The sequence below is a fragment of the Musca autumnalis genome, unplaced genomic scaffold, assembly GCF_047663935.1.
Source record: "Musca autumnalis isolate F117 unplaced genomic scaffold, ASM4766393v1 scaffold_5, whole genome shotgun sequence".
NCBI classification, from domain to species: Eukaryota; Metazoa; Arthropoda; class Insecta; order Diptera; family Muscidae; genus Musca; species Musca autumnalis.
In genome coordinates this window covers 196,983,345-197,009,671 of record NW_027412088.1, presented here as the reverse complement: position 1 = coordinate 197,009,671, position 26,327 = coordinate 196,983,345, and the positions used below count along the sequence as shown (strand labels likewise).

The following is a 26,327-nucleotide window of genomic DNA, read 5'->3' as shown; positions in this document are numbered from 1 at the left end:
GGCTCAATTGATGTTTACCTATGGTAACCTCTATTCAGCCAGGCTCAATTGATGTTTACCTATGGTAACCTCTATTCAGCCAGGCTCAATTGATGTTTACCTATGGTAACCTCTATTCAGCTAGGCTGAGTTGATGTTTACCTATGGTAACCTCTATTCAGCCAGGCTGAATTGATGTTTACCTATGGTAATCTCTATTCAGCCAGGCTGAATTGATGTTTACCTATGGTAACCTATATTCAGCCAGGCTGAATTGATGTTTACCTATGGTAATCTCTATTCAGCCAGGATGAATTGAAGTTTACCTATGGTAACCTCTATTCAGCCAGGCTGAATTGAAGTTTACCTATGGTAACCTCTATTCAGCCAGGCTGAATTAAAGTTTACCTATGGTAACCTCTATTCAGCCAGGCTGAATTAAAGTTTACCTATGGTAACCTCTATTCAGCCAGGCTGAATTGAAGTTTACCTATGGTAACCTCTATTCAGCCAGGCTGAATTGAAGTTTACCTATGGTAACCTCTATTCAGCCAGGCTGAATTGAAGTTTACCTATGGTAACCTCTATTCAGCCAGGCTGAATTGAAGTTTACCTATGGTAACCTCTGTTCAGGCAGATGTAATATGGTGTAGCCCAGACCTTTCCAGGAAAGATAAACTGTATTGTTTGCCTCATTAAATTGAAGAGGAAAGACATTAGAAGCTTCGTTGAAATTTCGTGGTGTACTGCATAGCTTCATCGCATTCGATTTGAATAACAGACATCTTTGAGCGTTAGCTAATGACTCAACTAGGAGAACTGATGGCATTTCAAATAACCACAGCTAATTGCATTTGCTATCAATTAAAACGTGAGGATGTCCTTTGAAAGTTTCAAGCCATAACTCATCCATTTGACAGTTAGTAAATGTCACTTAGGATAATAATATAAATACTATTATCCAACCTGGTTAAATAAGGTGAATCATAGCTGAGTTTAGTCATAAACGCTCTTCGAAAAAGGTCACTTCTGAAACGGTTAAGACATGAGGCTGTGCAGTACACCAAGAAATCTACCAGAAGCTTGTGGTCTTTCTATGTTCCTGCTACAGTATGGTGGTCTCTTTCCATTCCATTATGATGTCGCCAAAAACAAATTTAACATTTCCTGGAAGAATCTGAGCTACACCATACTACATCTGCTGATCTTCACCTATGTCAATGTTACTTCAATTTGGGAAAGTTGGCATGATTTTTCCCAACCCATGGTAGGAAACTCTTTACTCTCGTCATTGGGTAATCTTGTGTTGCGTTTGCTGAGCATTTTCATTACGTTTATCATCATCACACCTCTGTTGTTTGGCAGCTTTGAAGAAGTTTCATCAATTAATGTTTTTTTGAAGCTAATCGAAGAATTCACCCTGTTAGGTATTGATGTGACCAGGATTTATCGTCGAGTTTTTACCATGACCTGTTGGATAACAGGAATATTCTTTGCATTGGTAATATTTTCAGCATGGCATTCGATATATTTCTACGAAGTGATTACCCACAAACCACCGGAATTGAAATTTTGTCTCGTGGCAATATTGTCCACATTCTATCAACTCTTGTATCTGACCTATGCAGCGACAGAACTATATTGTGTCTATGTCTTCTCATCGGAATATAATAACTACCTTGGCGAGTTGAGGGATATTTACAAAGATCGGTATGAGAAGACGAGGACAGTTCATTATGAATGGATGAAGGCATCAAACAAGCACATCGGAGAGAAAACTAGAGAGAATAACAGTTACCACTGGTTACTATAGGTAAACTTCAATTCAGCCCAGCTGAATAGAGGTTACCAAATTCAGCCAGGCTGCATAGAGGTTGCCACAGGTAAACTTCAATTTAGCCTGGCTGAGTAGAGGTTACCACAGGTAAACTTTAATTCAACTTGGCTGAATATAATGTTTTTCAGCAACAATTAAATCTATTATAATTTAAGATTACAAATATATATTTTTATTAAAAATTTCTCAAATTAATAATGAAGCAAATACAACTTTTTTCACTCACTATTATCTTCTTGTTCACATATTCACAATAATATAAATAAAATTTAAATAATTTGAATAAAAATTGTTTAATTTTAGATAAGAATAAAAGTTAGGTTTTTAAGACTGCTTGGCTTAGTTTCACTCTTAGCGGAATATCATTCAACTTTATCCTATTGCTCCTCGTTACTTGTGGAAATTGCTTGCTCCGCATTGCAATCCTCATCATCTTCATCACTTTCTTGGCCCTTAGAACTCGCACTGGATACGCTACGTCCAAAAGGAAAGAAGGCATTTGCCTGCCTTTGTAGCACTTCCCGGTTAATTGTCTTCTCCAAAATTTGTTGGTTAATAATGGAAGCGTAACGTTGTTCAAAACTTCGTTGTTGCTTTAATCTCTGCAAATGTTGCACTTGAGTTGTGGTATTTCCATCCGCCGTTTGTCCCGAAGTATCATTGGAAGTCATAATTGGCAACAGACTTTGTCTTAGTCGATTTTGTTGTCTATGGTTGAAGAAAATGCGTCAATGCGAACTCACGAACCTTTACTGCTAACAGTAAAATAACAAATGAAATGTTTTATTTTAAGTCTTCATAAAATCCTTTTGTCAGACAATGCTAGCGTTTTGTTTGTCTATATATACCAGACTGTAGTTATTTTTGGAGTTTTCTTTTTTATTGTCATTAGTTGCTGAAAAGGTATTTCCTTAGTTTTGATTTCTTTCTTACGGTTTACAACAACAAAATAATGTCTAGGAGATACAGAGAGAGAAATTTGGGAAAACTAAAGTGAAGATTTCCTATGAAAACCTTAATTCAGCCGAGCTGAATTGAAGATTTCCTATAGAAACCTTAATTCAGCCGGGCTGAATTGAAGATTCCCTATGATAAACCTCTATTCAGCCGGGCTGAATTGAAGATACCCTATGATAAACCTCTATTCAGCCAGGCTGAATTGAAGATTTCCTATGGAAACCTTAATTCAGCCGGGCTGAATTGAAGATTTCCTTTGGAATCCTTAATTCAGCCGGGCTGAATTAAAGATTTCCTATGGAAACCTTAATTCAGCCGGGCTAAATTGCAGATTTCCTATGGAAACCTTAATTTAGCCGGGCTGAATTGCAGATTTCCTATGGAAACCTTAATTTAGCCGGGCTGAATTGCAGATTTCCTATGGAAACCTTAATTCAGCCGGGCTGAATTGCAGATTTCCTATGGAAAGCTTAATTCAGCCGGGCTGAATTGCAGATTTCCTATGGAAACCTTAATTCAGCCGGGCTGAATTGCAGATTTCCTATGGAAACCTTAATTTAGTCGGGCTGAATTGCAGATTTCCTATGGAAACCTTAATTCAGCCGGGCTGAATTGAAGATTTCCTATGGAAACCTCTATTCAGCCAGGCTGAATTGAAGATTTCCTATAGAAACCTTAATTCAGTGGGGCTGAATAGAAATTGTCCTATAGAAACTTAAATTCAGCTGGACTGAATCGAAGTTTACACATGGTAAACTCTATTCAGCCAGGCTGAATTAAAGTTTACCCATGGTAAACCCTGTTCACCCAGGCTGAATTGAAGTTTACCCATGTTAAACCTCTATTCAGCCAGGCTGAATTGAAGTTTATTCATGGTAAATCCTACTCAACCAGGCTGGAAACCTCTATTCAGCCAGGCTGAATTGAAGATTTCCTATGGAAACCTCTATTCAGCCAGGCTGAATTGAAGATTTCCTATGGAAACCTCTATTCAGCCAGGCTGAATTGAAGATTTCCTATGGAAACCTCTATTCAGCCAGGCTGAATTGAAGATTTCCTATGGAAACCTCTATTCAGCCAGGCTGAATTGAAGATTTCCTATGGAAACCTCTATTCAGCCAGGCTGAATTGAAGATTTCCTATGGAAACCTCTATTCAGCCAGGCTGAATTGAAGATTTCCTATGGAAACCTCTATTCAGCCAGGCTGAATTGAAGATTTCCTATGGAAACCTCTATTCAGCCAGGCTGAATTGAAGATTTCCTATGGAAACCTCTATTCAGCCAGGCTGAATTGAAGATTTCCTATGGAAACCTCTATTCAGCCAGGCTGAATTGAAGATTTCCTATGGAAACCTCTATTCAGCCCGGCTGAATTGAAGATTTCCTATGGAAACCTCTATTCAGCCAGGCTGAATTGAAGATTTGCTATGGAAACCTCTATTCAGCCAGGCTGAATTGAAGATTTCCTATGGAAACCTCTATTCAGCCAGGCTGAATTGAAGATTTCCTATGGAAACCTCTATTCAGGCAGGCTGAATTGAAGATTTCCTATGGAAACCTCTATTCAGCCAGGCTGAATTGAAGATTTCCTATGGAAACCTCTATTCAGCCAGGCTGAATTGAAGATTTCCTATGGAAACCTCTATTCAGCCAGGCTGAATTGAAGATTTCCTATGGAAACCTCTATTCAGCCAGGCTGAATTGAAGATTTCCTATGGAAACCTCTATTCAGCCAGGCTGAATTGAAGATTTCCTATGGAAACCTCTATTCAGCCAGGCTGAATTGAAGATTTCCTATGGAAACCTCTATTCAGCCAGGCTGAATTGAAGATTTCCTATAGAAACCTTAATTCAGCGGGGCTGAATTGAAATTGTCCTATAGAAACTTAAATTCAGCTGGACTAAATCGAAGTTTATCCATGGTAAGATCTATTCAGCCCGGCTGAATTTGAGTTTACCCATGGTAAACTCTATTCAGCCAGGCTGAATTGAAGTGTACCTATGGTAAACCTCTATTCGGCCAGGCTGAATTGAAGTTTACCTATGGTAAACCTCTATTCGGCCAGGCTGAATTGAAGTTTAACTACGGTAAACCACTATTCGGCCAGGCTGAATTGAAGTTTACCTATGGTAAACCTCCATTCGGCCAGACTGAATTGAAGTTTACCCGTGGTAAAATCTGTTCAGCCAGGCTGAATTGAAGTTTATCTATGGGAAACCTTTATTCAGCCACGGCTGGATTGAAGTTGTCGTATGGAAATCTCTATTTAGCCAGGCTGAATTGAAGAGTTCACATGAAACCTATGATGTATTCCCAGTGTACTAAGATTTCTTTAACTCCAACCAAAGGTCACGCAACTTTTGTTCGCCTCGAAAATTTTCTTGGCATTTTTGCAACAGTGAAACAATGATTCATTGTTTTCTTGTTGTTGTAACCCCTATTGATGGGGTTGTTTGTTTTCGTTGACTCTGACATTTTCACTTGAAATGCTCAGTCAAGCAACAGCCAGTTAAGCAACAACTCTCAGCTCACCCCCACCAAAAGTGAAAATCAACAAATGTCAAGCGTTGTTCGAGCAGATATGTTAATATTTGCATGTCAATTATTTTTAAAATATTTTGACGGCTCTTTTATATTGCCAAGCCGTCTTGGCAGCCTGTTTTAAGGCTATTTAAAACCCCATAAGGTCATATTACTTTTCACAATAATTCAAAAATAAATCAACCTGAAAACAAAACCAATTCTTTTCTTTGATTTTCAGATTATAAAGGCCTAAGTTTAATCGTTTTGGAGTTATGACAAAACATTTCACAAATGGCTCCATGACATGAACCGCGTATTCTGTGTCCTTAGTTGAAAATAGTCTTTATGCGCAGTTAATTTTTTTCATATATTCTTTTTGTGAAAACTAACAACATGTTCTAAGTTTTCTTTGTTTTGGTAATTTTGTTAAACTTAAAGTTGTGAAAGTTTAATAATTGACATTAAAACAAAGTTTTCGGCACGATAGACTATGGAAATTTGGAGAATACTGCAATACATTTTGAATTTTGTTTATTTGGTAGGATTTAAGCCATCAGGGCTAAGCTAAATTGTATTAAATATTACTTGAATGAAGATTTCTAATCGAAACCTCTATTCAGCCAGGCTGAAGTGAAGTTCGCCTGTGGTGACCTCTATTCAGCCAGACTGAATTGATGTTTACCTATGGTAACCTCTATTCAGCCAGGCTGAATTGAAGTTTACCTATGGTAACCTCTATTCAGCCAGGCTGAATTGAAGTTTACCTGTGGTAACCTCTATTCAACCAGGCTGAATTGCAGATTTCCCTTGGAAACCTCTATTCTCTCTACGTTTCTCCCCTTAATACCCTTTAATTGGTGCCTTCATCCATTCATAATGAACTGTCCTCGCCTTCTCATACCGATCTTTGTAAATATCCCTCAACTCTCGCAGGTAATTATTGAATTCCGATGATATGACATAGACCCCATATAGTTGTGCCGCTGCATAGGTCAGATACAACAGTTGATAGTACGATGACAATATTGCCATAAGATAAAATTTCAATTCCGGTGGTTTGTGGGTAATCACTTCGTAGAAATATATCGAATGCCATGCTGAAAATATTACCAATAAAGAGAAGATGCCTGTTGTCCAACAAGTCATGGTATAAATTCGACGATAGATCCTGGTCACATCAATACCCAGCAGTTTAAATTCTTCGACCAATTTTAAGAAAACATTAATTGATGAAACTTCTTCAACACTGCCAAATAACAGAGGCGTGATAATGATAAAGGTGATGAACATGCTCAGCAAACGCAACACAAGATTACCCAACGCCGAGAGTGAAGAGTTAACTGCCATGGGTTGGGAAAAATTATGCCAACTTTCCCAAATTGAAGTAACATTGACATAGGTGAAGATCAGCAAATGTAGTATGGTGTAGCTCAGATTTTTCCAGGAAATATGAAATTTGTTTTTGGTGACGTCATAATGGAATGGAAAGAGACCACTATGCTGTAGCAGGAACATACAAATGCCATAAGCTTCTGGTATATTTCTTGGTGTACTGCACAGCCTCATGGCTTAACCGTTGTAGAAGTGAACTTTTTTCAGGGGCGTTGATGACTGAACTCAACTATGGATAACTTATAATTTATATTGTTATCCTAAGAGACATTTATTAACCGCAACTCCCAAAGGGAGTTTTAATTGATAGCAAATGCAATTTGCTGTGAATGCCTGAAATTTCATTAGTTTTTTTAGTTGAGTCATTAGCTAAATTTCAAACAGTTGTGTTCAAATCGAAAGCCATGAAGCTCTGCAATACACCTCGGAATTTCAACGAAGCTTATGGTATCACCATATTTCTAATAAGGGCTTCTGGTCTCTTTCCTTTTGAATTTGATGTGGTAAAAAATTAGTTTTATGTTTCCTGGAAAGGTCTGGGCTACACCATATTACATCTGCTCATCTTTACCTATGTCAATGTTACCTCCATTATGGAAAATTGGCATAACTTCAGCCAACCAATGGCTGGTAATTCTTCACTCTCCGCTTTGGGTAACCTGGTGCTGCGTTTGCTAAGCATTCTCACAACGTTTATCATTATAATGCCTTTATTGGTGGGCAGTACAAAAGAACTTTCATTTATTAATATTTTCTTAAGCCTAATGGACGAGTTCACCTTGTTGGGTATCGATGTCACCAAGATCTATCGCCGGGTTTTTAACATGAGTTGTTGGATGACGGCAATTCTCTTTGGTTTAGTTATGTTTTCAGCATGGCATTCGATATATTTTTATGAAGTCTTAACTCAGAAGCCACCGGAATTGAAATTTTATTTGGTGGCGACTTTGTCAACGTATTATCAACTGTCCTATCTGACATATGCCGCGGCACAATTATATGGGGTCTATGCCATATCGTTGGAATTTAACAACTATCTAGGCGAGTTGAAGGATATATACAAGAGACAATATGAAAACTCACGAAATGTTCGATTCTAATAGCTGAAGAGAGAAAATAAAGCACAAGGAATAAAGAGAAAATAATTCCGCTGAGTAGTTTCACTTCAAAGCCCATTTTTCAGTCAGATTTCCTATGGAAACCTATATTTAGGCAAGGTGAATTTAACTTCACCTATGGTAAACTCTATTCAGTCAGGCTGAGTTGAAGTTTACCGATGGTAACCTCTATTCAGCCAGTCTGAACTGAAGTTTACCTATGGTAAACCTCTATTCAGCCAGGCTGAATTGAAGTTTACCTATGGTAAACCTCTATAAAACTGATAGAAGAATTTAAACTGCTGGGTATTGATGTGACCAGGATTTACCGTCGAGTTTTTACCATGACCTGTTGGACAACAGGTATCTTCTTTGGATTGGTAATATTCTCAGCATGGCATTCCATATATTTCTACGAAGTGATTACCCACAAACCACCTGAATTAAAATTGTATCTAATGGCGATATTGTCAACGTACTATCAACTCTTGTATCTGGCCTATGCAGCGGCACAACTATATGGGGTCTATGTCATATCATCGGAATTCAATAACTACCTTGGCGAATTGAGGGATATTTACAAAGATCGGTATGAGAAGGCGAGGGCAGTTCATTATGAATGGATGAAGGCACCAATAAAGGGCATTAAGGAGAGAAAAGTAGAGAGACTAGAGGTTTCCACGGGTAAACTTCAATGCAGCTTGGCTGAATAGAGTTTACCACGGGTAAACTTCAATTCAGTCTGGCTGAATACAGGTTACCATAGGTAAACTTCAATTCAGCCTGGCTGAATAGAGGTTATCACAGGTAAACTTCAATTCAGCCTGCCTGAATATAGGTTACCTCAGGTAAACTTCAATTCAGCGTGGCTGAATAGAGGTTTCCATAGGAAATCTGTAATTCGGCCTGGCTGAATTAACTTAAGCCATACTTTAATATAATTAATCTGAATTTGTCCCTGAAGGTATAAGTTCTGTCAAATAAAGGAAATGCAAAATATATTGGGGCATTCTCCACATTTCTATAATTTATCGTGCTGAAAACTTCGTTTTAATGTCAATTATTAAACACTAGCAAAATGTCCGCTACTTCGTATGCGGAAAGGATATAAAAACAAATAAACAATATATAATATGGAAATGTCGAATCCTGAAACTTTTGTTGTACTAATACCAATTTTGATAAATATTTAGTTTTATTTCAGTATTGTTCGTAGCTTTTTAGTTCAATTTGAACCATATGAATGAACTATATATACGAACCCAATTATACTTTACATATAAACAATAAGTGCGAATTTCCGAAACCTCTCCATAAAATTTTGAAAATTCCTTAAAACACGTCCATATACCAACGTTGCAAACCAATAATCACCCTCACACTCCCCTCCAAAAAATACAAATTTCTGCTGTGTCCTTACCCCCAACAACAAATAGAGTATCATGTAGTAATTTTCGTATAATTACACTGTACAACACAAAGAATAATTACAAGACAATTCGGCCAGATTATGAAAGAGGACCGAAAAAAAGAAGACTCGTGTATCGGTGTTTTGAAAGTTTACGTCGGGAAGTAACCTAAATAGGCGTGGCAAGTTCCGCCCATTTCTACAGGTTTTGAAATATTCGACATCAGATTCCTTGGAATCCTTGCATTTTAGGTATAAAGTGTCTTTGGCAACATTACTGACAACAATGCGGGGAGGCTTTTTGGTGCCTTTTTTTAAAAACGTTTAAAAACTCCTTTAAAATGTGATCGTATCAGATCAAAATATTCTACAAAATTATTTGTCATAAAATTTTACTATAGGCCCCCGAATACACTAAAACTCTAAATCGTACCTAAACGCCAGGAATCTGCCAAAAGTAAAATCACGTTTTAGTGCTAATGTTGTACTTTATCTGAGTTTATTAAGTTTTGTCCCACAAAACTTCATTCTAGATAGTAGACGCCAAAGACAAAAATAATCTCCATCAAATTTCAATATAAGTCGCCGAATAAATGAAATACGTATTTGCAATATATATCAAGAAAATATATACATCAAATTTGCCAACAAAATACCCAAATATTTTTTAAATAAATTTTTGTTGTTCTTTTTTCGAGTTGATGCATGAAAGTAACATAAAATTTAATTCTAGACGAAAGGTGTTAAAGGAAGAAATATTCTACACAAAATTTCATTGTAAGTTCCTGAACAAACTAGATATCTAAGTAAAATCCTTTGTTAAGATAATGACGTTAAAATTAGATATTATAGGTACAAATTATTTGTTAAACTTTTAGACTCTCAAATAAAATTTATTCCATACTAAGTCAAAATCTCCTAAAATATTTCACTTTTTGGGGATTGTGTCAAAAGAAGAAATATTCCAATTCAAATTTCATTATGAGTCTCTGAACAAATTAAATTTGTAGCTATAATATTTAACATCTCCCGAAGCTTTTGCCTTTATATATGATTTAGGACCATATTCTACCATTTTTTATTCACATTTTCGTTATCTGCGGTCACAAAATATATTTTATTGATGTTTTTTTTTCATAATAAATTCTTTCAGAAGAGTATATGTGCTCAATCCAAACTGTTTTTGAAAAATCTATGGTATATAGGGAAAATATTGATAACCCAGATCGGACTTGGAAAAATTACGTATTTTAGTACTACAAACTAAAATAACGTGGTGCAATGGTTAGCACGTCCGCCTTGCACTCAGAAGGTCTGCGGTTCGAATCCCAGGCCAAGCAACATCAAATTTTCAACGGTGGCAAAATTCCCCCTCAGTAATGCCGGCGACATTTCCTGAGTATTTAAGCCATGAAAAACTTCTCTACAAGTGGTGTCGTAAGGCACGCCGTTCGGACTCGGCAATAAAAAGTAGGTCCCATATCATTGAGCCAATATGAATCGGCGTGCACTCATTGATATGAGAGAAGTCTCCCTTGTCCCATCTGGGATGTTTGTGGAACAATTATAAACTAAAATAACGTCATCAGGCTGAACAGAGGTTCAGCCTGGCTGAATAGAGGTTTACCATAGGCTAACTTCAATTCAGCCTGGCTGAATAGAGGTTTACCATAGGCTAACTTCAATTCAGCCAGGCTGAAGTTTTCCTATGGTAAACCTCTATTCAGCCAGGCTGAATTGAAGTTAGCCTATGGTAAACCTCTATTCAGCCAGGCTGAATTGAAGTTTACCTATGGTAAACCTCTATTCAGCCAGGCTGAATTGAAGTTTACCTATGGTAAACCTCTATTCAGCCAGGCTGAATTGAAGTTTACCTATGGTAAACCTCTATTCAGTCAGGCTGAATTGAAGTTTACCTACGGTAAACCTCTATTCAGCCAGGCTGAATTGAAGTTTACCTATGGTAAACCTCTATTCAGCCAGGCTGAATTGAAGTTTACCTATGGTAAACCTCTATTCAGCCAGGCTGAATTGAAGTTTACCTATGGTAAACCTCTATTCAGCCAGGCTGAATTGAAGTTTACCTATGGTAAACCTCTATTCAGCCAGGCTGAATTGAAGTTTACCTATGGTAAACCTCTATGAAGTTTACCAATGGTAACCTCTATTCAGCCTGGCTGAATTGAAGTTTACCTATGTCCGTATTTATACGTTCAAACTGGAACGGCAAATTTTCTTCTTAATTTCTTTTAAAATTTCCTTGCTGTTTAGACACGCAAATAATGTTTTTGTAAATTTTCTGATTCTTCTTCTAAGGCGATATTTCTTATAGAAATTAAATTAAATTTAATTAAAAATTAAATAAATACATATGTATATGTTTACTATTAGTTTTTACTGATAATTTTTTGTTCAATTTATTTTTCATAACAAACGTTTTTAAGTCAAATGTATGCGTTGTTGTTTACTTGCCGGCGGAGAAAATAAAATGAAAGAAGATGCAGAAAAAACTGCGAAGAATAAAGAAACAAAACCGAATTTGCGAGTACAGGGGTGTATGTACCGCCTCTTATTCCTCTCTACTAACTCTCCTATAAACTCAATTTTCTTCCCCATTAACTTTGAACGTCTAAACGCAGACTATGATAACCTCTATTCAGCCAGGCTGAATTGAAGTTTACCTATGGTAAACCTCTATTCAGCCAGGCTGAATTGAAGTTTACCTATGGTAAACCTCTATTCAGCCAGGCTGAATTGAAGTTTACCTATGGTAAACCTCTATTCAGCCAGGCTGAATTGAAGTTTACCTATGGTAAACCTCTATTCAGCCAGGCTGAATTGAAGTTTACCTATGGTAAACCTCTATTCAGCCAGGCTGAATTGAAGTTTACCTATGGTAAACCTCTATTCAGCCAGGCTGAATTGAAGTTTACCTATGGTAAACCTCTATTCAGCCAGGCTGAATTGAAGTTTACCTATGGTAAACCTCTATTCATCCAGGCTGAATTGAAGATTACCTGTGGTAAACCTCTATTCAGCCAGGCTGAATTGAAGTTTACCTATGGTAAACCTCTATTCAGCCAGGCTGAATTGAAGTTTACCATAGGTAAACTTCAGCCAGGCTGAATTGAAGTTTACCTATGGTAAACCTCTATTCAGCCAGGCTGAATTGAAGTTTACCCATGGTAACCTCTTCTCAGCCAGGCTGAATTGAAGTTTATCTATGGTAAACCTCTATTCAGCCAGGCTGAATTGAAGTTTACCTATGGTAAACCTCTATTCATCCAGGCTGAATTGAAGATTACCTGTGGTAAACCTCTATTCAGCCAGGCTGAATTGAAGTTTACCTATGGTAAACCTCTATTCAGCCAGGCTGAATTGAAGTTTACCTATGGTAAACCTCTATTCAGCCAGGCTGAATTGAAGTTTACCTATGGTAAACCTCTATTCAGCCAGGCTGCATTGAAGTTTACCTATGGTAAACCTCTATTAAGCCATTCTGAGTTGAAGTTTACCTTTGTTAAAACTCTATTAATTGAAGTTTAACTATGGTAAACCTCTGTTCAGCCAGGGTGACTTGAAGTTCACCTATGGTAAGTTGAAATTTTGACTGTGGGTTGATGTAGGTTAGTAGGGGAGGGATAAGGATGGGTTTTTGGAAATTCGTCCTAGTAGGGTACGAAAAGTACTAAAAGGTACTAAATACAGTACCCTTTGTATAAGGCAAACGGGAAGAGCTTGAGTAAAATTTGGGTTGAGGGTCACTGTTAGAGAGTTAGAAAGATGTACTAAAGGGTTTTTGGAAATTTGTCCTCTAAGTGTACGAAACGTACTTAAAGTTACTAAATTTTGTACCAATTGAATATTTTGAACGACTATAGCTAAAATCTTGAATTTTGGTATGGGAATCAAGGTAGGGAAGTGGTGTTATTATAAGGAAATGGGTTTGGATGTTCGTACTTATGTGTACGAAAAGTACTAAATGGTACTAAATTTGGTACAATTTGGATTTGGTGGAAAAGATCAATCGTCAGCTCGAAGTATAAAGGTAAGCAAAGAAAAGACCAACCAAATTTTGGTGTGTGCATTTGTCGAAATTCGACGACACATACAAGTGGAAGAGGTTTGAATTGTTTTCGCAGACACTTTCGTCGGAGTTGTATGAGGTTGCCAAGGAAAAACTTCTCATTGAACTTTTTTCTTTGCTTACCTTTATACTTCGAGCTGACGATTGATGTTTGGGTATAAAAAGTTTCTTGTTGAAGAAGTTATTGAAAAATAACTTCGGTGGAGAATATCCACAAACAAGAAACAAGGGAACTGATGAGATCCAGTGGCGTGGATCGAAACTATAGTATTCCCTGACTTACCCCTTGGCGAACAATGCCAAATCTTTTCCACTAATAAAATAGTTGTTTTAAAATATTAAAACAACAACAATGGGATTAAGCCAGACTATTTTGAAAAAACAAAATTGCAAACGCTATCCCAATAAAAAAAAAACGACACAATGCTTCAAATTGAAATCCTGAAATTTGAAATTAAGATTACTTTTGGAGTGTAGGATTGAGGAAGTTTTGGAAGTTCGTACTGATGGGTACGGAAACTACTAAATGGTACTAAGTTTGGTACAAATTGGATTTGACTGAACGTATAGAGCTGGAATCCTGAAATTTAGATTTAAGATTACTGATGGAGTTAGGGATTGAGGAAGATTTGGAAATTCGCATTTTTGGGAACGAAAAGTACTAAATTTGGTACAATTTGGATTTTGCTTGAACGGATAGTGCTGGAAACCTGAAATTTGGAGCTAAGATTACAGTTAGAGTGTAGGAATTAAAGAAGTTTTGGAGATTCGTACTTTTTGGTACGAAAAGTGCTAAATGGTACTAAATTTGGTACAGTTTGGATTTGGGTGAACGGATAGCTCTGGAATTCTGAAATTTGAAATTATGATTAATGATGGCCTATAGTTTAGAGGAAGCTTTGAAAATTCATACTTATGGGTACGAAGAGTACTAAATTGTACTAAAGTTGGTACAATTTTTATTTGGTTGAATGGGTAGAGTTGAAATCTTCAAATTTATAATTAAGATTACTGTGAAACTGAAGAGTAGTAAATGGTACTATGGTGGATTACTGTTATTATATTGTATTAATGTCTGTGTAGGGTTGAGATACCTGGTTCTTGAACTACGTACCATAATTATAAGAAAATTACTACATTGTACACTATTTGTTGTTGGATGTAAGGACAGAGCTAAAATTTGTATTTTTGGAGGGGAGTGTGAAGGTGATTATTGGTGTGAAACGTTGGTATATGGACGTGTTTTAAGAAATACGTCCCAAAAAATTAAGAAAAGTACTAAATCGGTCTAAATGTTGTATCGGATGTAGGAACAGAGCTGGAATTCTAAAATTTGTTCTTAGAGGCACTGTTGGAATGTGGCGTTAAGATATGGAGATGGCTTTGAATTTGGTATAATTTGTTATTGTGTAAAGGGGTCAGTAGGAATTTTTAAAATTGTATTAGGAGGTTTTGGAAATTCCCACTTATGTTTTATATGTAAAGTATAAAGGAAGTTTTTTTAAGGTTATACCCAGGTGTACGAAAAGTAGTAAATTTAGTACCATTTTGTTTTTTTTAATGCGTACAACTTCTGATATTTGGTATGAGGGTGGCTGATGGCTGAAATGGTATTGGAAATACTGACTATAAGGCTACGAAAAGTACTAAATGGTACTAAAAATGGTCTTGGGTTTATTTTTATATAAGAATGTTTTATCTCCTGAAGGCAGAAGTCTTAATTAAAATGTCTCAAAAAATGTGACTCGCTGTTGATGTGTAAGGTTGAGATACGGCTGATTTTTTTTTTTGAAAATGAAAATTTGAAAAAGAGCTACGGACAGTACTTAAATAAAAATAAATATTTATTAAAATTGGTAATAGTACAATAAAATTTCCAGGTTTCGCCATTTCCATATTAAATATTGTTTATGTGTTTTTATATCAATAACTGGCATTAAAACAAAGTTTTCAGCACGATAAATTAGAGAAATGTAGAGAATACCGCAATATATTTTGCATTTTCTTTATTTGGCAGAATTTATACCTTCAGGGACAAATTCAGCTAAGATAAATTATATTAAAGTATGACTTAAGAGAATTCAGCCAGGTTGAATTACAGATTTTCTATGGAAACCTCTATTCAGCCAGGCTGAATTGAAGTTTACCTGTGGTAACCTCTTTTCAGCCAGGCAGATTTCCTTTGGGAACCTATATTCTCTCTACTTTTCTCTCCTTAATGCCCTTTAACTGGTGCCTTCATCCATTCATAATGAACTGTCCTCGCCTTCTCATACCGATCTTTGTAAATATCCCTCAACTCGCCCAGGTAGTTATTAAATTCCGATGATATGACATAGACACCATATAGTTGTGCCGCTGCATAGGCCAGATACAAGAGTTGATAGTACGTTGACAATATTGCCATAAGATAAAATTTCAATTCCGGTGGTTTGTGGGTAATCACTTCGTAGAAATATATAGAATGCCATGCTGAAAATATTACCAATACAAAGAATGTTCCCGTTATACAACAGGTCATGGTAAAAACTCGACGATAAATCCTGGTAACGTCTATACCCAGCAGTTTAAATTCTTCGATCAGCTTTAAGAAAACATTAATTGATGAAACTTCTTCAATGCTGCCAAACAACAGAGGCGTGATAATGATAAACGTGATGAAAATGCTCAGCAAACGCAGCACAAGATTTCCCAACGCCGAGAGTGCAGAATTCCCTGCCATGGGTTGGGAAAAATTATGCCAACTTTCCCAAATTGAAGTAACATTGACATAGGTGAAGATCAGCAAATGTAGTATGGTGTAGCTCAGATTCTTCCAGGAAATGTGAAATTTGTTTTTGTTGACGTCATAATGGAATGGAAAGAGACCACTATACTGTAGCAGGAACATACAAATGCCATAAGCTTCTGGTAGATTTCTTGGTGTACTGCACAGTCTCATGGCTTAGCCGTTGTAGAAGTGAACTTTTTTCAAGTGCATTGATAACTGAACTCAGCTATGGATAACTTTATTCAGCCAAGCTGAATAAAATTATTCATATTGTTATCCTAAGTGACATTTATTAATGGATGAGTTATGACTTGCAACTCCCAAAGGACGTCTTCACGTTTTAATTGAAAGCAAATGCAATTAGCTGTGAATACCTGAAATTTCATTAGTTCTCTTAGTTGAGTCATTTGCTAAATTTCAAACAGTGCAATGAAGCTCTGCAGTACACCACGAAATTTCAACGAAGCTTATGGCATATCTCTATTTCTGATACGGGTTTCTGGTCTCTTTCCATTTGAATTTAATGTGATAAAAAATAAGTTTTATCTTTCCTGGAAAGGTCTGGGATACACCATATTACATCTGCTCATCTTTACCTATGTCAATGTTACCTCCATTATGGAAAATTGGCATAACTTTTCGCAACCAATGGCTGGTAATTCTTCACTCTCCGCTTTGGGTAATCTGGTGCTGCGTTTGCTAAGCATTCTCACAACGTTTATCATTATAACACCTCTCTTGGTGGGCAGTACCAAAGAAGTCTCATCGATTAATATTTTCTTAAGCCTAATGGAAGAGTTCACCTTGTTGGGTATCGACGTCACCAAGATCTATCGCCGGATTTTTAACATGACTTGTTGGATGACGGCAATTGTGCTTGGGGTGGTAATGTTTTCAGCATGGCATTCGATATATTTTTATGAAATCTTAACCCATAAGCCACCGGAATTGAAGTTTTATTTGGTGGCGACTTTGTCAACATACTATCAACTGTCCTATCTGTCATATGCGGCGGCACAATTATATGGGGTCTATGCCATATCATCGGAATTTAATAACTATCTGGGCGAATTGAGGGACATATACAAAAGTCAATATGAAAACGCACGAAATGTTCGATTCTAATGGCTGAAGAGAGAAAATAAAGCACAAGGAGTAAAGAGAAAATAATTCCACTGAGTATTATCATTTCAAAACCCATATTTCAGTCAGATTTTCTATGGAAACCTATATTCAGCCAGGCTGAATTGAAGTTTTCCTAATGGAAACCTTATTAAGCCAGGCTGAGTTGAAGTTTTCCTAAAGGAAACCTTATTCAGCCAGGCTGAATTGAAGTTTTCCTTAAGGAAACCTTATTCAGCCAGGCTGAATTGAAGTTTTCCTAAAGGAAACCTTATTCAGCCAGGCTGAATTGAAGTTTTCCTAAAGGAAACCTTATTCAGCCAGGCTGGATTGAAGTTTTCCTAAAGGAAACCTTATTAAGCCAGGCTGAGTTGAAGTTTTCCTAAAGGAAACCTTATTCAGCCAGGCTGAATTGAAGTTTTCCTAAAGGAAACCTTATTAAGCCAGGCTGAATTGAAGTTTTCCTAAAGGAAACCTTATTCAGCCAGGCTGAATTGAAGTTTTCCTAAAGGAAACCTTATTCAGCCAGGCTGAATTGAAGTTTTCATAAAGGAAACCTTATTCAGCCAGGCTGAATTGAAGTTTTCCTAAAGGAAACCTTATTCAGCCAGGCTGAATTGAAGTTTTCCTAAAGGAAACCTTATTCAGCCAGGCTGAATTGAAGTTTTCCTAAAGGAAACCTTATTCAGCCAGGCTGAATTGAAGTTTTCCTAAAGGAAACCTTATTCAGCCAGGCTGAATTGAAGTTTTCCTAAAGGAAACCTTATTCAGCCAGGCTGAATTGAAGTTTTCCTCAAGGAAACCTTATTCAGCCAGGCTGAATTAAAGTTTTCCTAAAGGAAACCTTATTCAGCCAGGCTGAATTGAAATTTTCCTAAAAGAAAACCTATTCAGCCAGGCTGAATTGAAGTTTTCCTAAAGGAAACCTTATTCAGCCAGGCTGAATTGAAGTTTTCCTAAAGGAAACCTTATTCAGCCAGGCTGAATTGAAGTTTTTTTTAAAGGAAACCTTATTCAGCCAGGCTGAATTGAAGTTTTCTTAAAGGAAAAGGTATTTCGATGGAAAATTTGCTATTCAGCCTAGAAAAAATCTGCATTTTGTCTAATGAAACCTTTAATTAGGACGTATAACTGTTATGGCAAATCATAAATTTTAATTGATTTTATTGCCAAATGAATAAAAGTTTATTTAGTTTCATGTTGACTTGTCATATACAGGATATTTTTATTAGTTAACATAACCATGAGCAAAAACATAATTTAATTTATAAGCTATGTACATATGTACAACATACAAATACACTTGCCAAACCCTTTGACTCATTTATCCCCAATAAGGCCATTGTTCCTTATTCTATAGATGACTTTAAGGCATTGGCGCCGTTTCCGGTATTGGAAATTTGGAAGGATACCACGAAAACTGGTTCCTACTTATATCCCCTTTAAGCACGTTTGTGGCTCATGGCAATCACCTCTGGGACATGCCAAGTTTCGCGTGTAAAAGACACTTTTAACCGCAATCGAGGTAGACTCCGATAGGGAGACAAAAACGACGACTATCAAAAAAGTTTTGTTTTGCTCTGTGCGGGGGACCGATTGTTTTTGGTCGCCAAGAAACCAAAAGCAGTTTTGTTTGCCCTGTAATGACATTTGGTTTGGAAGCCACAAAACATTCGCGACATGCACAGCCTAACGGAAGCCGGTTGGTTAGCAGAAGATTAGAATTTGATTAATTTCAAAAAAGTTTAGTTAAGAATTGCCAAATTTAAGGAGCCGTAAAGCAAAGCTGACATGAAAGCCACAACCATTTGGGAGTCGGCCAGTCGTCCGTTGTTTGTACGCACCGTTTGGTTGGAAGGTACGGAATTAAGACCCGGTCTGCAGAGGCATTTCCTATTGGATTATGTAACCAAGAGGCCATTTGAGAGGCTCAATTCGGCCATTAATCCCGTTAGTCAGAGCAGAAAAAGTGAGTATCCCTTTCAAAGGAAGGTTTGGTACATGTGAATAAAAGGTTTTCTTGCCTTCAGATACCCTTAAATCCAGCTATTCCTATGATTTTCAAGACTATGAAGACCACTTCGCCAGTGATGAGGAAGTTTTCCTAATAGATTCAGCGAAACTAAAACTCCATGAACCAGTGAAACAGAATTTCAGCAAAAGTGGCAGCAAATCAACGGGCAGCAAGCCAAGAAGAGCTTCAGTGCTCTCCAGGAAGTATCAAAGTTACGATAGTTATTACAACAACGTGCACAGTAAATCTGCAAATTACTGTCACAGAATTTCCGACATTTCTGACTTTTACTCAAGGCGCAGTTCCCTACAAGACATCAACAACGAAAAGGTATCTACTCTGGATGAGAAGCTGGCAGAGAGGGTATTGAATTGGCTTGACTTGGCGGGTAATGGAGATTTGTTGAAAAATCTTCAAGACTACAAAGAAATGGAAGTGAAGCTAACCAAAACTTCCAAACTGAGAAGAGACTCCATAAGGAAGGTCCACGACACAGGCAAAAATAATAACACCACCCCGCTCCCCATAAATAAAGCAAAAACAAACAAAGCGAAACTCAACACCTCTTTCCAAGCGGAAAATATATCCCTCAAACCGCCAGCAGAACCTGTGAAACACATAACCATAATCTTCAACAAAGAGGGCCAGCCGATACGTTTTAATCGTCCTGCCAAAAATATTGATTTGTGTGCCTTGTCCGCCAGTCCCAGTACCACAAGGCGCTTGGCAGGTACTCTGGCCTCAGCCAGGCTTTACAAAAGTGCCGAAAATTCTCGCTTGAATACAGAACGTTCCAGACACTCAAAGCCACGGAATTTGGACCAATCATATTCCGCCAGGCGACGTTTGGATACAGTAGCTGATTTGACAAACTCAAACCTACAAAAACGCCTTAAGGACAGCTCTACAATGGGCAGTTATAATAGCTTACATGATGCCAAGAAGCAGTTACACATATTTATGCCCACTTTACCCAAAAAGGGTGTGGTCATGGGGCCATGTGGTACCGAGGATGGTGTCAGTGAATTAAGTCATAATTTAAATGAATATTGTAAAGTTTAGAGGGAAGAATAAAGGAGTTTCGAGAAAACGAGAACAGATAAAACAATTTTAATTAAAGTTTTCCTATGGTAATCACTATTCAGCCCGGCTGAATTGAAAATTTCCTATGGAAATCACTATTCATCCCGGCTGAATTGCAAATTTCCTATGGAAATCACTGAATTGCACATTTCCTATGGAAATCACTATTCAGCCAGGCTGAATTGCAAATTTCCTATGGAAATCACTATTCAGCCAGGCTGAATTGCAAATTTCCTATGGAAATCACTATTCAGCCAAGCTGAATTGCAAATTTCCTATGGAAATCACTATTCAGCCAGGCTGAATTGCAAATTTCCTATGGAAATCACTATTCAGCCAGGCTGAATTGCAAATTTCCTATGGAAATCACTATTCAGCCAGGCTGAATTGCAAATTTCCTATGGAAATCACTATTCAGCCAGGCTGAATTGCAAATTTCCTATGGAAATCACTATTCAGCCAGGCTGAATTGCAAATTTCCTATGGAAATCACTATTCAGCCGGGCTGAATTGCAAATTTCCTATGGAAATCACTATTCAGCCGGGCTGAATTGCAAATTTCCTATGGAAATCACTATTCAGCCGGGCTGAATTGCAAATTTCCTATGGAAATCACTATTCAGCCGGGCTGAATTGCAAATTTCCTATGGAAATCACTATTCAGCCGGGCTGAATTGCAAATTTCCTATGGAAATCACTATTCAGCCGGGCTGAATTGCAAATTTCCTATGGAAATCACTATTCAGCCGGGCTGAATTGCAAATTTCCTATGGAAATCACTATTCAGCCGGGCTGAATTGCAAATTTCCTATGGAAATCACTATTCAGCCGGGCTGAATTGCAAATTTCCTATGGAAATCACTATTCAGCCAGGCTGAATTGCAAATTTCCTATGGAAATCACTATTCAGCCAGGCTGAATTGCAAATTTCCTATGGAAATCACTATTCAGCCAGGCTGAATTGCAAATTTCCTATGGAAATCACTATTCAGCCGGGCTGAATTGCAAATTTCCTATGGAAATCACTATTCAGCCGGGCTGAATTGCAAATTTCCTATGGAAATCACTATTCAGCCGGGCTGAATTGCAAATTTCCTATGGAAATCACTATTCAGCCGGGCTGAATTGCAAATTTCCTATGGAAATCACTATTCAGCCGGGCTGAATTGCAAATTTCCTATGGAAATCACTATTCAGCCGGGCTGAATTGCAAATTTCCTATGGAAATCACTATTCAGCCGGGCTGAATTGCAAATTTCCTATGGAAATCACTATTCAGCCGGGCTGAATTGCAAATTTCCTATGGAAATCACTATTCAGCCGGGCTGAATTGCAAATTTCCTATGGAAATCACTATTCAGCCGGGCTGAATTGCAAATTTCCTATGGAAATCACTATTCAGCCGGGCTGAATTGCAAATTTCCTATGGAAATCACTATTCAGCCAAGCTGAATTGCAAATTTCCTATGGAAATCACTATTCAGCCAGGCTGAATTGCAAATTTCCTATGGAAATCACTATTCAGCCAGGCTGAATTGCAAATTTCCTATGGAAATCACTATTCAGCCAGGCTGAATTGCAAATTTCCTATGGAAATCACTATTCAGCCAGGCTGAATTGCAAATTTCCTATGGAAATCACTATTCAGCCAGGCTGAATTGCAAATTTCCTATGGAAATCACTATTCAGCCGGGCTGAATTGCAAATTTCCTATGGAAATCACTATTCAGCCGGGCTGAATTGCAAATTTCCTATGGAAATCACTATTCAGCCGGGCTGAATTGCAAATTTCCTATGGAAATCACTATTCAGCCGGGCTGAATTGCAAATTTCCTATGGAAATCACTATTCAGCCGGGCTGAATTGCAAATTTCCTATGGAAATCACTATTCAGCCGGGCTGAATTGCAAATTTCCTATGGAAATCACTATTCAGCCGGGCTGAATTGCAAATTTCCTATGGAAATCACTATTCAGCCGGGCTGAATTGCAAATTTCCTATGGAAATCACTATTCAGCCGGGCTGAATTGCAAATTTCCTATGGAAATCACTATTCAGCCGGGCTGAATTGCAAATTTCCTATGGAAATCACTATTCAGCCGGGCTGAATTGCAAATTTCCTATGGAAATCACTATTCAGCCGGGCTGAATGGAAACCTTTAATTCAGCCTGGCTGAATAAGGTTTTCTATAGGAAACCTTTAATTCAGCCTGGCTGAATAAGGTTTTCTATAGGAAACCTTTAATTCAGCCTGGCTGAATAAGGTTTTCTATAGGAAACCTTTAATTCAGCCTGGCTGAATAAGGTTTTCTATAGGAAACCTTTAATTCAGCCTGGCTGAATAAGGTTTTCTATAGGAAACCTTTAATTCAGCCTGGCTGAATAAGGTTTTCTATAGGAAACCTTTAATTCAGCCTGGCTGAATAAGGTTTTCTATAGGAAACCTTTAATTCAGCCTGGCTGAATAAGGTTTTCTATAGGAAACCTTTAATTCAGCCTGGCTGAATAAGGTTTTCTATAGGAAACCTTTAATTCAGCCTGGCTGAATAAGGTTTTCTATAGGAAACCTTTAATTCAGCCTGGCTGAATAAGGTTTTCTATAGGAAACCTTTAATTCAGCCTGGCTGAATAAGGTTTTCTATAGGAAACCTTTAATTCAGCCTGGCTGAATAAGGTTTTCTATAGGAAACCTTTAATTCAGCCTGGCTGAATAAGGTTTTCTATAGGAAACCTTTAATTCAGCCTGGCTGAATAAGGTTTTCTATAGGAAACCTTTAATTCAGCCTGGCTGAATAAGGTTTTCTATAGGAAACCTTTAATTCAGCCTGGCTGAATAAGGTTTTCTATAGGAAACCTTTAATTCAGCCTGGCTGAATAAGGTTTTCTATAGGAAACCTTTAATTCAGCCTGGCTGAATAAGGTTTTCTATAGGAAACCTTTAATTCAGCCTGGCTGAATAAGGTTTTCTATAGGAAACCTTTAATTCAGCCTGGCTGAATAAGGTTTTCTATAGGAAACCTTTAATTCAGCCTGGCTGAATAAGGTTTTCTATAGGAAACCTTTTATTCAGCCTGGCTGAATAAGGTTTTCTATAGGAAAACTTCAATTCAGCCTGGCTGAATAAGGTTTTCTATAGGAAACTTCAATTCAGCCTGGCTGAATAAGGTTTTCTATAGGAAAACTTCAATTCAGCCTGGCTGAATAAGTTTTTCTATAGGAAAACTTCAATTCGGCATGGCTGAATAAGGTTTTCTATAGGAAACCTTGAATTCAGCCTAGCTGAATAAGGTTTTCCATAGGAAAACTTCAATTCAGCCTGGCTGAATAAGGTTTTCTGTAGGAAAACTTCAATTCAGCCTGGCTGAATAAGGGTTTCTATAGGAAAACTTCAATTCAGTCTGGCTGAATAGTGATTTCAATAGAAAATGTGACATTCAGCTTGGCTGAATAGTGATTTCCTTCGGAAATTTGCTATTGGCCCTAGCTGAATAGTGACTTCTATAGCAACTTTGCTACTCATCGTGGCTGAATTGAGATTTCGATGGGAAATTTGCTATTCAGCAGAACTGAATTTTAAATTTTTTAAAGAATTGCATATCCATTCGCCCGAATGTTTGTAAAAATTCCCTTTAAAGCCACAACAATTATCAAATATCTAAAAATAATTGATCCTAAGAGAGTTGCATGTAGTTGCAATTGCTTGCTTCCGTTTAACTTTGTTAGCCTAATAAACCCATTTCCGCTAGTCTTGTCTGTGCGAATGGATAAATGTCTAAATATGGCCACAATATTATGCCAAAGCAATTATGAAGTGTTCAGTGGCCTCACAGCCAGCCGCAAGTACAAACCTAACATGCAACACTTAAGGATAATACTTATCGCCCCATCATGGGTGCTGTTTGGTTGTTTGTTGCCTCAGGCGAAGTTGTTGTATAGTAGCCACTCCAAAGTACTTTAAAATTGAAGTTGGTTTTGAATTGTAAAATTGAATTTATAAACAATGTTTACATGACAACTAGAATGGGACTATAGACAGGATAGCATAACGAGGAAGTCCTGCCAGAAACGATTAGCATGCACCTCGCTTGTTTAGGTCTTCTGTGAATGGATTTAATTGTTAATGGAATGTGGAATGTAAAGAGTAGAAAAATTGTTTGGATATTCTGCAAAGAAGTTTTGAATATCCTTGTTTGGGGCACACATCCTTGTTCAGATCTTTGTGTGACCTTAAAGTGTTCCCTTTATTGATTTTGGGTTGTATGCTGCCTTTTGGGACCTTCATTGTTTTTAAAAGTAATTAAAAGTCTCTGCCATTGTTCTAACCTCAAAAAGTTTTCCCCAACCCCATAAAGCGCTGCCTTTAATGCTGAAAAAGAAGTCGTCCTTTGTGTCAATACAAAAACCCTTATCTTTATTTGCACCTCTTCCTCTTCAAGTTACGTTAATTGATTCTTCAAAACGGTTGGCAACTCTAGCATTTCCTCTAACAGCAACAACAACTTAATTACCACAATTTGTCGCTGACGATGTTCATCTCACAACTAAATGCTTGCTTTTTATTACAGTTCCTATTATACCTGAGTTCCTGTACGACATACGGCACCCAGACGCTCCTTTGGACAGCTATCCACGCACCCCGCTTAGCATTCATGTGCCACCAACACCGACGCCTTCGCCATGCAGCAAAGATGGTGATGATGTCTCACCAACGCTAGAAGTCTCAACATTGAGTCCAGAGGGTAAGTATTTAATAGACAATTATGCCGACAATTGACTGAGTGAGTGGCTGGCTGCCGGTTAGGCGTCAGGGAATGAATGGCAAATAATTTTAAATGACTTTTTTAATGCAATTTAGAAAATGAAACACTTTATCGTGAACTAGAGGAGCGGCATCAGGAACTGGTTGGTGAAACTGTGGAAGTGGGTTTGTTGTTTGCTTCCAAGGCTTTTGTGCAGCTTTTGGTAAATCCAATTGTTGGTCCTTTGACGCACAGGTAAGAGCAACTCCCTTACAAATCAAAGGAACATTAAACAAAATCCCTCCCCTCTTTCCATCCCAGGATTGGCTACAGCATACCCATGTTTGCCGGTTTTGTAATTATGTTTGTCTCCACCTTAAGTAAGTCTAGCAAAACACCAACAATTCCCCCAAACCCTTTAATATTTCTTCAAAATTCCCTCCCTAGTCTTTGCCTTTGGCCGCTCATATACCGTCCTGTTTATTGCCCGAGCTTTGCAAGGTATTGGCTCATCGTGTAGCAGTGTCTCTGGTATGGGTATGTTGGCGGATCGTTTCACAGATGACAAGGAACGTGGCAATGCCATGGGCATTGCCTTGGGTGGTTTGGCCTTGGGTGTCCTTATCGGGCCACCATTTGGTGGTGTCATGTATGAATTTGTTGGCAAATCGGCTCCGTTTTTGGTTTTATCAGTGCTGGCCCTGGGTGATGGCTTGCTGCAGTTGTTCATGTTACAGCCGTCAATAGAAAAGGCGGAGACGGAACCGCCCACCTTGAAGGCATTGATATCGGATCCTTATATTTTGATTGCGGCTGGTAAGTATTTCCCAAACAAAAAAATAAAATAATAAAAAAATAATAGTTCAACCCTGCTGAATAGAGGTTTCCAAAAGTAAACTTCAATTCAGCCAGGCTGAATAGGCAATTTGCTATTCACCGCGGCTGAATATTGATTTCCATAGGAAATTTGTCATTCAGCGCGGCTGAATAGTAATTTCCATAGGAAATTTGCTATTCAGCCCGGCTGAATACTGATTTCCATAGGAAATATGCTATTCAGCCGGGCTGAATAGTGATTTCCATAGGAAATATGCTATTCAGCCGGGCTGAATAGTGATTTCCATAGGAAATATGCTATTCAGCCGGGCTGAATAGTGATTTCCATAGGAAATATGCTATTCAGCCGGGCTGAATAGTGATTTCCATAGGAAATATGCTATTCAGCCGGGCTGAATAGTGATTTCCATAGGAAATATGCTATTCAGCCGGGCTGAATAGTGATTTCCATAGGAAATATGCTATTCAGCCGGGCTGAAT

At 37.7% G+C, this 26,327-nt stretch overlaps 3 protein-coding genes across 14 annotated transcripts in view; 2 read left to right on the top strand and 1 right to left on the bottom strand.

The window, feature by feature from the left end:
- Nucleotides 1-26,327, top strand: part of Vmat (Vesicular monoamine transporter) — a 111,260-nt gene that overhangs the window by 79,094 nt on the left and 5,839 nt on the right. For all 12 annotated transcript variants that reach the window (XM_073957632.1, XM_073957628.1, XM_073957630.1 and 9 more), the window contains 4 exons: nucleotides 24,837-25,010; nucleotides 25,127-25,265; nucleotides 25,332-25,390; nucleotides 25,458-25,826. In XM_073957632.1, the coding sequence (XP_073813733.1) occupies nucleotides 24,837-25,010; nucleotides 25,127-25,265; nucleotides 25,332-25,390; nucleotides 25,458-25,826 (741 nt within the window). The remainder of the gene's footprint in view (nucleotides 1-24,836; nucleotides 25,011-25,126; nucleotides 25,266-25,331; nucleotides 25,391-25,457; nucleotides 25,827-26,327) is intronic.
- Nucleotides 1,966-2,650, bottom strand: LOC141405992 (uncharacterized). The gene has a single exon (XM_073990961.1). The coding sequence runs from the start codon at nucleotides 2,485-2,487 to the stop codon at nucleotides 2,194-2,196; it is 294 nt and encodes a 97-aa protein (XP_073847062.1). The 5' UTR covers nucleotides 2,488-2,650; the 3' UTR covers nucleotides 1,966-2,193.
- Nucleotides 18,817-20,281, top strand: LOC141405757 (uncharacterized). Its single transcript, XM_073990443.1, has 2 exons — nucleotides 18,817-19,143; nucleotides 19,205-20,281. The coding sequence occupies exons 1-2, from the start codon at nucleotides 18,966-18,968 to the stop codon at nucleotides 20,248-20,250; spliced, it is 1,224 nt and encodes a 407-aa protein (XP_073846544.1). The 5' UTR covers nucleotides 18,817-18,965; the 3' UTR covers nucleotides 20,251-20,281.